At 41.9% G+C, this 12,757-nt stretch overlaps 1 protein-coding gene across 10 annotated transcripts in view; it reads left to right on the top strand.

Annotated features, from left to right (window-relative positions):
- gab1 (GRB2-associated binding protein 1) overlaps positions 1 to 12,757 on the top strand; it is a 213,452-nt gene that overhangs the window by 185,780 nt on the left and 14,915 nt on the right. For 7 of the 10 annotated variants that reach the window (XM_063046582.1, XM_063046580.1, XM_063046579.1 and 4 more), the window contains 2 exons: positions 9,226 to 9,315; positions 12,307 to 12,406. In XM_063046582.1, the coding sequence (XP_062902652.1) occupies positions 9,226 to 9,315; positions 12,307 to 12,406 (190 nt within the window). The remainder of the gene's footprint in view (positions 1 to 9,225; positions 9,316 to 12,306; positions 12,407 to 12,757) is intronic. The other 3 variants (XM_063046585.1, XM_063046584.1, XM_063046586.1) reach the window with 1 other exon arrangement.

Genomic DNA, 12,757 nt, shown 5'->3' with positions numbered 1-12,757 from the left:
CTACTCATATCGATTCCACATCCTCCCAGCTAATATCCTTCCTTTCTATTGCATTAATTTCCTCTCTAACCAGCAATGCTACCCCACCTCCTTTTCTTTCATGTCTATCCCTCTTGAATATTGAATATCCCTGAACGTTGAGCTCCCATCCTTGGTCACCCTGGAGCCATGTCTCTGTGATCCCAATTATATCATATTCATTAATAACAATCTGCACTTTTAATTCATCCACCTTGTTACGAATGCTCCTTGCATTGACACACAAAGCCTCCAAGTTTGCTTTTACAACGCTCTTAGCCCTTATACAATTCTGTTGAAAAGTGGCCCTTTTTGATTTTTGCCCTGGATTTGCCGGCCTGCCACGTTTACTTTTCACCTTACTACTTTTTGCCTCTATCCTCATTTTACACCCCTCTGTCTCTCTGCAGTGGTTCCCATCCCTCTGTTGTGAACTAACCTCCTCTCTCCTAGTCTCTTTAATTTGATTCCCACCCCTCAACCATTCTAGTTTAAAGTCACCTCAGTAGCCCTCGCAAATCTCCCTGCCAGGATATTGGTCCCCCTAGGATTCAAGTGTAACCCGTCCTTTTTGTACAGGTCACACCTGCGCCAAAAGAGGTCCCAATGATCCAAAAACTTGAATCCCTGCCCCCTGCTCCAATCCCTCAGCCACGCATTTATCCTCCACCTCATTGCATTCCTACTCTCACTGTCCTGTGGGTCCTTCTTCTCAACTGCCTTCCTAACTCCCTGTATTCTCCTTTCAGGACCTCTTCCCTTTTCCTACCTATGTCATTGGTACCTATATGTACCACGACCTCTGGATCCTCACCCTCCCACTTCAGGATATCTTGGACGTGATCAGAAACATCCCGGACCTTGGCACCAGAGAGGCAAACTACCATCCGGGTCTCCTGACCGCGTCCACAGAATTACCTATCTGACCCCCTTACTATCAAGTCCCCTATTACAACTGCCCTCCTCTTCCTTCCCCTACCCTTCTGAGCTACAGGGCCAGACTCTGTGCCAGAGGCACAGCCACTGTCGCTTCCCCCAGGTAAGCTGTCCCCCCCAACAGTTCCCGAACAGGAGCACTTATTGTCAAGGGGCACAGCCACTGGGGTACTCTCTGGTACCTGACCCTTCCCCTTCCCCTTCCTAACTGTTTCCCACTTGTCTGCCTCCCATGGCCCCAGTGTGACCACCTGGGATTGCAGGAAGGGGCTTAAGAATGAATTTAGGAGAGCCAGAAGGGGCCATGAGAAGGCCTTGGCGGACAGGATTAAGGAAAACCCAAGGCATTCTACAAGTATGTGAAGAGCAAGAGGATAAGACGTGAGAGAATAGGACCAATCAAGTGTGATAATGGAAAAGTGTGTATGGAACCGGAGGAAATGGCAGAGGTACTTAATGAATACTTTGTTTCAGTATTCACTTCGGAAAAGGATCTCGGCGATTGTAGGGATGACTTGCAGTGGACTGAAAAGCTTGAGCATGTAGATATTAAGAAAGAGGATGTGCTGGAGATTTTGGAAAGCATCAAGTTGGATAAGTCAACTTGGACGGGATGTACCCCAGGCTACTGTGGGAAGCGAGGGAGGAGATTGTTGAGCGTCTGGCGATGATCTTTGCATCATCAATGAGGACGGGAGAGGTTCCGGAGGATTGGAGGGTTGTGGATGTTGTTCTCTTATTCAAGAAAAGGAGTAGAGATATCCCAGGAAATTATAGGCCAGTGAGTGTTACTTCAGTGGTTGGTAAGTTGACTTAGAAGATCCTGAGAGGCAGGTTTTATGAACATTTGGAGAGGCATAATATGATTAGGAATAGTCAGCATGGCTTTTTCAAAGACAGGTCGTGCCTTACGAGCCTGATTGAATTTTTTGAGGATGTGACTAAGCACGTTGATGAAGGTAGAGCCATAGATGTAGTGTATATGGATTTCAGCAAGGCATTTGATAAGGTACCCCATGCAAGGCTTAATGAGAAAGTAAGGAGGCATGGGATCCAAGGGGACATTGCTTTGTGGATCCAGAACTGGCTTGCCCACAGAAGGCAAAGAGTGGTTGTAGACGGGTCATATTCTGCATGGAGGCCAGTGATCAGTGATGTGCCTCGGGGATCAGTTCTGGGACCCCTACTCTTTGTGATTTTTATAAATGGCCTGGATGAGGAAGTGGAGGGATGGGTTAGTCAGTTTGCTGACGACACACATGTTGAGTGTGTTTTGGATAGTGTGGAGGGCTGTCAGAGGTTACAGCGGGACATTGTTAGGATGCAAAACTTAGCTGAGAAGTGGCAGATGGAGTTCAACCCAGATAAGTGTGAGGTGGTTCATTTTGGTGGGTCAAATATGATGGCAGAATATAGTATTAATGGTAAGACTATTGGCAGCGTGGAGGATCAGAGGGATTTTGGGGTCCGAGTCCATAGGACACTCTAAGCTGTAACACAGGTTGACTCTGTGGTTAAGAAGGCATACAGTGCATTGGCCTTCATCAACCGTGGGATTGAGTTTAAGAGCCGAGAGGTAATGTTGCAGCTATATAGGACCCTGGTCAGACCCCACTTGGAGTACTGTGCTTAGTTCTGGTCGCCTCACTACAGGAAGGACGTGGAAACCATAGAAAGGGTGCAGAGGAGATTTACAAGGATGTTGCCTGGATTGGGGAGCATGCCTTATGAGAATAGGTTGAGTGAACTCGGCCTTTTTTCCTTGGAGCAACGGAGGATGAGAGGTGACGATAGAGGTGTACAAGATGATGAGAAGCATTGATCGTGTGGATAGTCAGAGGCTTTTCCGCAGGGCTGAATTGGCTAGCACAAGAGGGCTTAGCTTTATGGTGCTTGGAAGTAGGTACAGAGGAGATGTCGGGGATAAGTTTTTTATGCAGAGAGTGGTGAGTGTGTGGAACGGGCTGCCAGTGGCGGAAACGATAGGGTCTTTTAAGAGACTCCTGGATGGCTACATGGAGCTTAGAAAAATAGAGGGCTATGGGCAAAGCCTCGGTATTTCTAAGGTAGGGACATGTTCAGCACAGCTTTGTGGGCCAAAGGGCCTGTATTGTGCTGTAGGGTTTCTCTGTTTCTATGAGATACCACTATACAAATGATTTTGGGACCTCTGCAGCCTCAAATAGATGATGCTTGCGTTCTTGAAACATCAGTTCATATTGCATCAGATACTTCCTGGATAGTGTTTGTTATCTTAAGGAGACTAGATGGGTAAGATTAGAAATTAACTTTACAATCTCCCAGTGGCCACACATTTTAATTCCACATCCCATTCCCATTCTGATATGACTATCCACAGCCTCCTCTACTGTAAAGATGAAGCCACACTCAGGTTGGAGGAACAACACCTTATATTCCGTCTGGGTAGCCTCCAACCTGATGGCATGAACATCGACTTCTCTAACTTCCGCTAATGCCCCACCTCCCCCTCGTACCCCATCTGTTATTTATTTTTATACATACATTCTTTCTCTCACTCTCCTTTTTCTCCCTCTGTCCCTCTGAATATACCCCTTGGCCATCCTCTGGTCCCCCCCCCCCCTTGTCTTTCTCCCCGAGCCTCCTGTCCCATGATCCTCTCATATCCCCTTTGCCTATCACCTGTCCAGCTCTTGGCTCCATCCCACCCCCTCCTGTCTTCTCCTATCATTTTGGATCTCCCCCTCCCCCTCCAACTTTCAAATCTCTTACTAACTTTTCCTTCAGTTAGTCCTGACGAAGGGTCTGGGCCCAAAACGTCGACTGTACCTCTTCTTAGAGATGCTGCCTGGCCTGCTGCGTTCACCAGTAACTTTGATGTGTGTTGCTTTACAATCTTTTCGATCTTTTAACAAAAACTAGTGAATCGCATTCTTCTAATGACTCATTTTCCTCGGGAATAAATTGTTTAGCTATTGTGTTGAGCAATGGTGAGCATTTGTAATGATTGTTGCTTCATGTAATAGAGGTTCCTTTTCTTTTTAAATCTTTTTATTGAATAAGTATACAAAAAGGTAAGCCATATAGGCACTAATACACTATTAGAATATAATAAAATTACAGGAGATATTAATACAGATAAAAAAATGATACAAACAATGTAATTTAAACATAACATAATAAGATAACATAATAGTATACTAATTTATATATATATCAATAGAGAAAAGGAAAAAAACCCCAAAAAAAAACCCACCATGCAGCTAAACTAAAAGCAAAGCAAAGCAATGGGCTAACTTGGAACCAAGTAGAGTTAAAGAACTTAAAATCACGTCCTTGAACCCGACCTCCATTAAAAACAGTAAAAAAAAACAAGAAGGGAGTAATAGAGGTTCCAAGTGATATAAGTAGCATTTATAGGCAAATTTCCTGCAGTATGATGAGTTCAGCTTGGTGTATGAGGTCATTTCATTGTGGGAATGTATCATTGGGAAATGTAGTAAAGGATGCTAAAGATGTGTGAACTAACATTTGTATAATATTTCCCCAAGATAGACTTATTCCTGTTTTTAATGGGTTGGTTGATGGTTTACAAGTTTGTTAATTTTTGAACGCAAACAACAGGAATTCTGCAGATGCTGGAAGTACAAGCAACACACATAAAAGTTGCTGGTGAACGCAGCAGGCCAGGCAGCATCTCTAGGAAGAGGTACAGACGACACTTCAGGCCGAGACCCTTCGTCAGGACTAACTGAAGGAAGAGTGGTCTCGGCCTGAAACATTGACTGCACCTCTTCCTAGAGATGCTGCCTGGCCTGCTGCGTTCACCAGCAACTTTTATGTGTGTTGTTAACTTTTGTCTAGTTTAGGGATGTACCTTGTATGACTGCAGCATAAGTAGTAGGGTTGCTTCCTGCCATCTGATTTTAAATTTTCAACTTTGACAAGGCAATGAAGTAAGCGTACAAATAGTCTTGAATTTTGACTTCGAAAGTCATTTATTTGTGGTAACAAAAGCCATTATGTAATGATATTAGAACAGTGAGTTGATTCTTCCACTGCTGCAGGTTCCTGATGAAGAGGACTGACTGATTTCTGTGGAAGGGAAAATGCGTTAGGCTCCAAACTGAACTTCTATGCCCAGCATCTAAAACAGTAGTCGTATTGTTAATAGAATTAATGAGGAGATGAACACAATCCAGAGTGATTTGTAGAGTAGAACTTTAAAAGGACTTGAAATGATCTTAGAATTATTAACAGTAACACTCACAAAATGCTGGAGGAACTCAGCAGGTTAAGCAGCATCTATGGAAATGATCGAACTGTTGACTTTTCAGGACTGAAGAAGGGTCTTGGCCCGCAACATCGACTGTTGGTTCATTCCCTTAGACGCTGCCTGGCCTACTGAGTTCCTTTGGTGTTTTGTGTGTGTTGCTTTGGATTTCCAGCATCTGCAGAATTTCTTGTGCTAATAATTAACTGTGATATTAAACTGCCAATGAAGAAAGGTGAAGTAAATAATCACCATGAAATATGGGGTGTCTCACTCTTTGAAGATGAGAAGCAATGAAATGCCATCACGATCTTTAGTTCTCTGAATCTGTTTCTGTGTTCAGCGGATCAGGAGCAGTGTGAAAAGTACAGTAGGCTTACCCAAAGCAAGATGTCAGGCCAGCTTAAAAAGGCTCCTTAACATTGCTATTAGTGAAGTTCAGACAAACGCCCCCAACCATACAGCTGGTGGTGATGAATGGTGACTACCAGTTCACAGGCATTTCTCAAGTTTAATATGGCAAGGAAGAAAATAATTGGCTGCATAGATTTTTATTTTGTTCCATTAATATTAGCTTTCTTTATTATTTGTTACTCCGCTCTGTGCATCGGATGGAAACCTTGCCATTTCTTTTGCATTTTTTGTCTGTTTTTTTATGAGGTAGAGTTGCTAGCTCAATGTTCACCTGAGCATAGATGGCAGGCATGTAAGGAGCCGGCTGAATTTGAACCCGGGACCACTTGCCCCGAAGTCCAGTGCTGATACCACTACACCACCAGCCAGCATCATTATTATTTAAGAACACATCAATGACAAAGCTAAGATTTGTCGCCAACCCTTAATTACCCTGCAATTTTCCTCAACCTTTGTAGTCTTTCCAGCAAAGGTACTTTCACAGTATTACGGACAAGAACGTTTGAAGATGTAGAAGCCTGCGACAATGAAGGAGCAAAGAATTACTTCCAAATATATTGCACGTCTTCCCTCAGGACGAATCTTCAGATATTCTTATTTGCTTGCTGCCGTTGTCCTCCTCAGTAATATTGGATGTGCAGTCAGAGGAGCTCTGGGAGCAGTGTGATAGTGTCATTCTGCCTATCTCATCGAGTTCCCTCCCTCTCCTCACCTCCCCCCTCCCCCTACCACACGCAAATTTATGAAAATATTAAAGTGACTGTCCTTTTGAGATTCTGGACCATGGTGACCTCAGAATATTGATGTTTGGCTGTGTCAGCAAGAGTATGTTGCAAAATGGGATTTTTGATTAAACTGTTGTTGCGGGTGGTGTTTTCCTGGAACATGTGTTACATGAATATTACTCTATTCCTCAGCCTATATATGAATGTTGTGTGTAGACATGGAGAGGTTCACTTTCTGGCAAGGTACAAATTGAACCAAACTTCATGCAATCATCAATGAACATAATACTTCCGACCTTAGAAAGGAAGAAAGTTCAACTGAGCCCTCAGTGGTAGTTGTTGGAGTTGGGACATTCCACGGTAACATCAGTGGCTGGGATGGCAGGCCTCCAACAATGACCAAACAAGTGGAATGTTTTCCCATGGTGTCTTTGGCTTCCCAAGCTCCCTGATGATGTACGACGTCACTTGCCACTTTGGTGCCATGGTTCTAGAATTCAGCTGTCTGTTCATGTTTGAACTGAGCTTGTCATGAGATTTCGAGCTGAACGGCCTTGAGGGAAAACCAAAGATGCTTTGGTGCACAAGTAAGGGCTAGCTATACACGTCCCATCACTTGCTGACCAGAATTTGGGTAATAAAAAACTGGACAGCATTAGCTCATTCTTTGTCTGGAAAGAATGTACTGAACCATTCCTTCATATTGTCTGGTTTCTAACTTCACTGGAGCAGCTTGAGTAGAGTTTGGTGCACCGTCTTGCTGCTGGAGCTGGGGATGAAACCTGGTCTCCTAGCCTTTGCCGTATCCATTCATCTTGGCCTTGATGGCATCTGGAGTGCAATGAGTTCACTAGCGACTGACCTCTATAATGGTGAAGACTTCGGGTTGAATGCAACATACTGTAGATCATTCATTCAACACTTTTCTAATGATGATTGCAAATGCTCCAGCTTTTCTTCAGCATTCCTGGGCAAAAGGGGATGGAGAATATTTGTGGAGGAATAGTGTCCCATTGCCTGTTACGTCGTTCACCTTTCATGACTGGGTGCAGCTGGACCTCATAGCTTTAGTTTTATCTGATGCTGTTGAATTTCTCAGCTCTGTCTATTAAGGAATATTAATCTGATCTGTACTGAAGTGATGCAGACATTAGTGCAATCTTAATTTTATCTGTAGTTATAAGTAATATGAATGCAATAAATGAGTAATATAAATGCAAATTAAAATCCATCTGTAGAGCAGATCCATAGAATCTGCGGGACCAAAAACACTAACACTCTGCAGGTCAGGAAGCACTTTATAAAATGACCTAATGATACAATTCAATCAGTTCTCCAGCTGTTTCTTAGCATGACATCATAACACTTCATGCAATTCACGATTCCACAACCTGGTCATACGTTTTGCAAGAAACTAATTTTAGCTCAATATGTACTCAGTAGCAACTTGTATTAGGTACCTCCTGTAGCTAATGAAGTGAGCACTGAGTGCATGTTTGTAGTCTTCTGCTGCTACAGCCCAACAAGGTTCAACATATGTGTGTTCTGAGATGCTCTTCTGTACACCACTGTTGGAATGCATGGTTATTTGAGTTACTGACACCTTCCTGTCAGCTTGAAGCAGTCTGCCCATTCTCCTCTGACTTTTCTCATTGACAAGGCATTTTTGCCCACAGAACTGCTGTTCACTTTGGTTTTTGTTTTCCATGCCATTCTTTAGACAGTTTTGCATGAAAATCCCAGAAGATTATCAGTCTGAGGGACTCAAACTACTCTGGCACCAACAATCAACCAAGTGACAGTCAAGTCACTTGGGTCACAGTTCTTCTCCTTTCTGATGTTTGGGCTGAACAACAACTAAACCTTTTGACCATGTCTGCATGCTTATATGCATTGAGTTGCTGCCACATGATTGGCTGATCAGACGTTTGCATTAATGAGCAGATGTACCTAATAAAGTGGCCACTGTGTATACTGGTATAATTTGCTTCACTTGGCATTTGAAAGATGGTTCAAATTAAGGGTGCAGCTTTCAGAAGGCATGACTCCAATGTCTTTGTGCAATATAGAAGAGTAAAGATGTTCACAGAATGAAAATGTACGTTCTTATTTGCTTGCAATATAGATTTTTTAAAATCCTGTATTGATTTATGAAAATCAAAATATTTCCTGATGTTGAAAATCTAAAATAATGACAAAATACTGGAAACAGCATGTCAGGAAGCATCTTAGGCAAGAGAAACACAACTAACACATGGGACTGAAAATCTTCGCTGGAAACTTAATTTATGAAAAGGCTAATTTGGTAGAAATTCACTGTGAAGCAAGTGTGACAGCCAAGGTGAAATGCAATGCCCATTCTATAAAACCAATGCACGTAGTTGGGATGGAATAAAGAAACCTTTGCACCCATTGTAGATACTCTGAAGTCTGTTTTGACAGTGGTTATCTGAAAAGGAAGCCGCTCCATTTTTGAGTAGGATATCAGCACTGGTGGTCTCTGTGAATCAGTGACCCAGTGGTGCCCCAGAACTGGAGGGCGCAAAGCTGCCTCATATGGTTGGTGGTTGTGATGAAGGTGTTGGGGAACTTATTGATTGTTCAGTACTAGCAGAGAAATATTCTGCACTTCGCGCACATGCCTGGTTTTTCTGCACCCTGTAGGATTCTTGCATGACACAGCTTTTTGTAGTAAGTAATGCTTTAAGCCACAAGCGTACGCATGAGCATGATGAGGGGTTAGCCACAGGCACGTTCGTTGCTTTTGCTCAGCTGGTGAACACTTGCACTTGCTAACTGGCCATGCTGAAGTCCAATGCTGCACAGCCAGTGTACTGAAGAAAAATTATAACCGAAGAGTCTTCTTTTCTCATCAATTAGGTCAAAGTCCTAAAATATTAAGAGCTAAACCTGTTTTAGAACGAACTGATACTCAAACCATAGGTGACTTTACTCCAAGACGACACAAGGGTAGGTAATATTCAGCATGTTATATTTAGACAGCTTTGAACTTTTAACTGACTAAATTTTCAGTAATAGCTCATACGTTAAAATTGACCCGTAAAATAAAATTAACCCTTCCATCAACAAGCTACATTTTACTTAATTGATCAGTTGCATTTTAGCTGTGTTTTCTATCTTCTAAAATTTTGTGATTGCCAAGTATTGGTGAATGAGTCGCAGAATCTATGCACCACTCTTAATTCTGAATGTCCTATATTGGTGTAACTCAAGTCTACCGGCTCACCCTCGTTGCTGTCATTCATATTTTTTTGAAAATCAGCCATTTTGATTCTTTTGGTGGTGTATCACTTTAAGCCTTTAAAGCAGGTTGACTAACAACTTAATAGCCCTTCTGTTTAAAGACTGAGCTAGTTTATACCCTGATCTTAGAGCAAACAAGAATAAAAGATAAACTTAGCTTAGTACGACCTCTAGTGGCCAAATGAGGGGATGCCAAAAAAGTGTATTCATCCTGGGAGCCTGTTAGATTAGAACCATAGAACACTACAGCACAGCAAACAGGCCACTTGGCCCTTCTAGCCTGTGCCAAAACATTATTCCGCTCATCCCATTGACCTGATCCAGTCCATAACCCTCCAGACCTCTCCCATCCATGTACCTATCCAATTTATTCTTAAAGAGTGAGCCCGCATTTACCACAGCTGATGGCAGCTCGTTCCACTCACTCTGAGTGAAGTTCCTCCTAATGTTCCCCCTATTCCCTTTCATCCTAAAGCCATGTCCTCTCATATTTATCTCTCCTAATCTAAGTGGAAAGATCCTGTTCACATTTATCTATACCCCTCATAATTTTGTAAACTTCTATTAAATCTCCCCTCATTCTTCTACGCTCCAAGGAATAAACTCCTAACCTGTTTAATCTTTCCCTGTAACTGAACTCCTGAAGACCCGGCAACATCCTAGTAAATCTTCTCTGCACTCTTTCAATCTTACTGATATCCTTCCTATAGTTAGGTGGCCAGAACTGTACACAATACTCCAAATTTGGCCTCACCAATGTCTTATACAACCTCCCCATAACATCCCAACTCCTATACTCAATACTTTGACTTAGGAATGCCAGGATGCCAAAAGCCTTCTTTACAACCCTGTCTACCTGTGATGCCACTTTCAGGGAATTATGTAGCTGAACTCCCAGATCTCTTTGTTCCTCCGCACTCCTCAGTGCCCTACCATTTACTGTGTATGTCCTACCTTGATTCGTCCTTCCAAAATATAACCATATAACAATTGCAGCAAGGAAACAGGCCATCAAATGCAACACCTCACACTTGTCTGCATTAAATTCCATCTGCCATTTTCTGGCCCACCCCTCCAGTTGGTCCAGATCCCTTTGCAAACTTTGAAAGCCTTCCTCACTGTCCATAGCGCCTCCAATCTTAGTGTCATCAGCAAACTTGCTGATCCAACTTATATTGAATAAGAATAATTTATCATGAATAAGAACATAAGAAATGAGAGCAGGAGTTGGCCATCTGGCTCGTTGAGCCTGTTCTCCCATTCAATAAGATCATAGCTGATCTGACCATGGACTCATCTCCACCTACCTGCCTTTTCCCCATAACCCTTAATTCCCCTACTATGCAAAAAATCTATCCAACCTTGTCTTAAATATATTTACTGAGGTAGCCTCCACTGCTTCATTGAGCAGAGAATTCCATATTCTCTGTTCTTTGGGGAAAGCAGTTCCTCCTCATCTCTGTCCTAAGTCTACTCCTTCGAATCTTGAGGCTATGTCCTCTAGTTCTTGTCTCATCTACCAGTGGAAACAATTAGCTTTCTCTATAGTGCTAAGTAATTTACATTGTAACTTGGGAAAATATATCTCCATATATTTAATAAAGCACAAATGTAAGTAGGCTATTTCCCTATTTTCCCAAGATATAAATCTTTGGAAACCTTTACAGAGGAGTAAAGGTAGATTAAGGTGTAGATTGAAGGTTTGGAAATAGCCTTCTATCTCAAAAAGTTTAATTTGTCATGCTCCTGTTGAGTTCAACATGACTATCATTTGATAGTTTCGAAAAAATGTGTTTATAGAACTCGAGAATCAATGTTTTTAATTTGATTCCTTGGGGCTGACATCACAAAGCAAATGTTGAATTGTAGCAGTTGGAAGGCAGTTTTGTTGGCCAGTCACATTCCTTGGAAATTCAAGTGTGTATTGTCAACTGTTTTCACATGAATTAATATAAAACTACTCATTCTGAGTACCTAAATTGCTCATTTGTAAAGTTTCCCATCAATTGTGTCAGCAGGTCCATACCTTGATTTTGTGTTTACAGTTCTTTAGAGCATAAATGCAATATATATTTTAATTAGCACTCCATATCATGAAATTTCCTTGCTGGCTTGCAGCCAGATTGCCTAGCTTGGGGGTTCCCAACCTTTATGCTACAGACCCCTACTATTAACCAAGGGGTCCATGGACCCATGTTGGGAACCCCTGGCGGAGCTTGAGAATGATGCTTAAACATAGTGAGAGTTAATAATTATACAAATTTGACTTTTTTTTTGTGGATGTGGTAAGGAAAGCAGTGGGATTGGTGGGGAAAAATCATTGGACTGGAACATCCCCAGTTGGTGTTTCCCTTTTCCTGAGAGTTAGCTGTGGTTTGTATGATAATTGATTGTCTTGTGGTCAAGGTCATCACTGAAGGCCAAGACACAGTTGAAACTTCAATAGAACTTTAAAATCACCACATTGCTGCGTTCATCAGCAAATATTTTCTAATAACCTGGTAATTCCTGTTAGTTTCAACTGGCAATATTAATTACTTGATAAATACGTTTACAGTTTTAAATGATTTTCTTATGAGAAAGTGAATGCACCTTCTGAACTGTTAAACATTTTTATGCTTTGTAATTGATAATACAGAGTCAATTTGTGTACTTTTTCTACACAAGATATATTCACGTGCACTTTTTATATCACAGTTAAACCTGCTCCGCTGGAAATTAAACCTTTATCTGAATTTGAAGAAATACAGGAATTAGCTCCAGTTAGATCACCGGTGACCAAAACCTTTACCAGAGAGTAAGTCAAAACTTATTTTTTGTTTTACGTGGTATTTTTCTGTCATTGCATTTGTTTAACAGATGGTAAAGTCAGTCTGTAAGAAATTACAGTCCTGACCTTGTGTTTCTTTTCAAAATTATAAGGTTTTGAACTTCAGAGCTATGATAAGGGACTAACAAGGAGATCTCTGACTCCATGCTAATCTTAGAAAACAAAGATCTATATTACCAGTATGTTGCCATGGTTACAGTCCACCTGAGACACATCCCCTTCTGCCAGAACTCTTCTCAGTGACTCTGTGACTTGCCTTTTTCCCCCTCTGAAAACAAATATTCCATTGACTTTACAGTTTATCCCATATACCTAATA

This window comes from Mobula hypostoma, chromosome 4, assembly GCF_963921235.1.
Source record: "Mobula hypostoma chromosome 4, sMobHyp1.1, whole genome shotgun sequence".
NCBI classification, from domain to species: domain Eukaryota; kingdom Metazoa; phylum Chordata; class Chondrichthyes; order Myliobatiformes; family Myliobatidae; genus Mobula; species Mobula hypostoma.
Note: the sequence above shows the minus strand (reverse complement) of the source record. Positions and strands in the feature narration are given on the sequence as shown.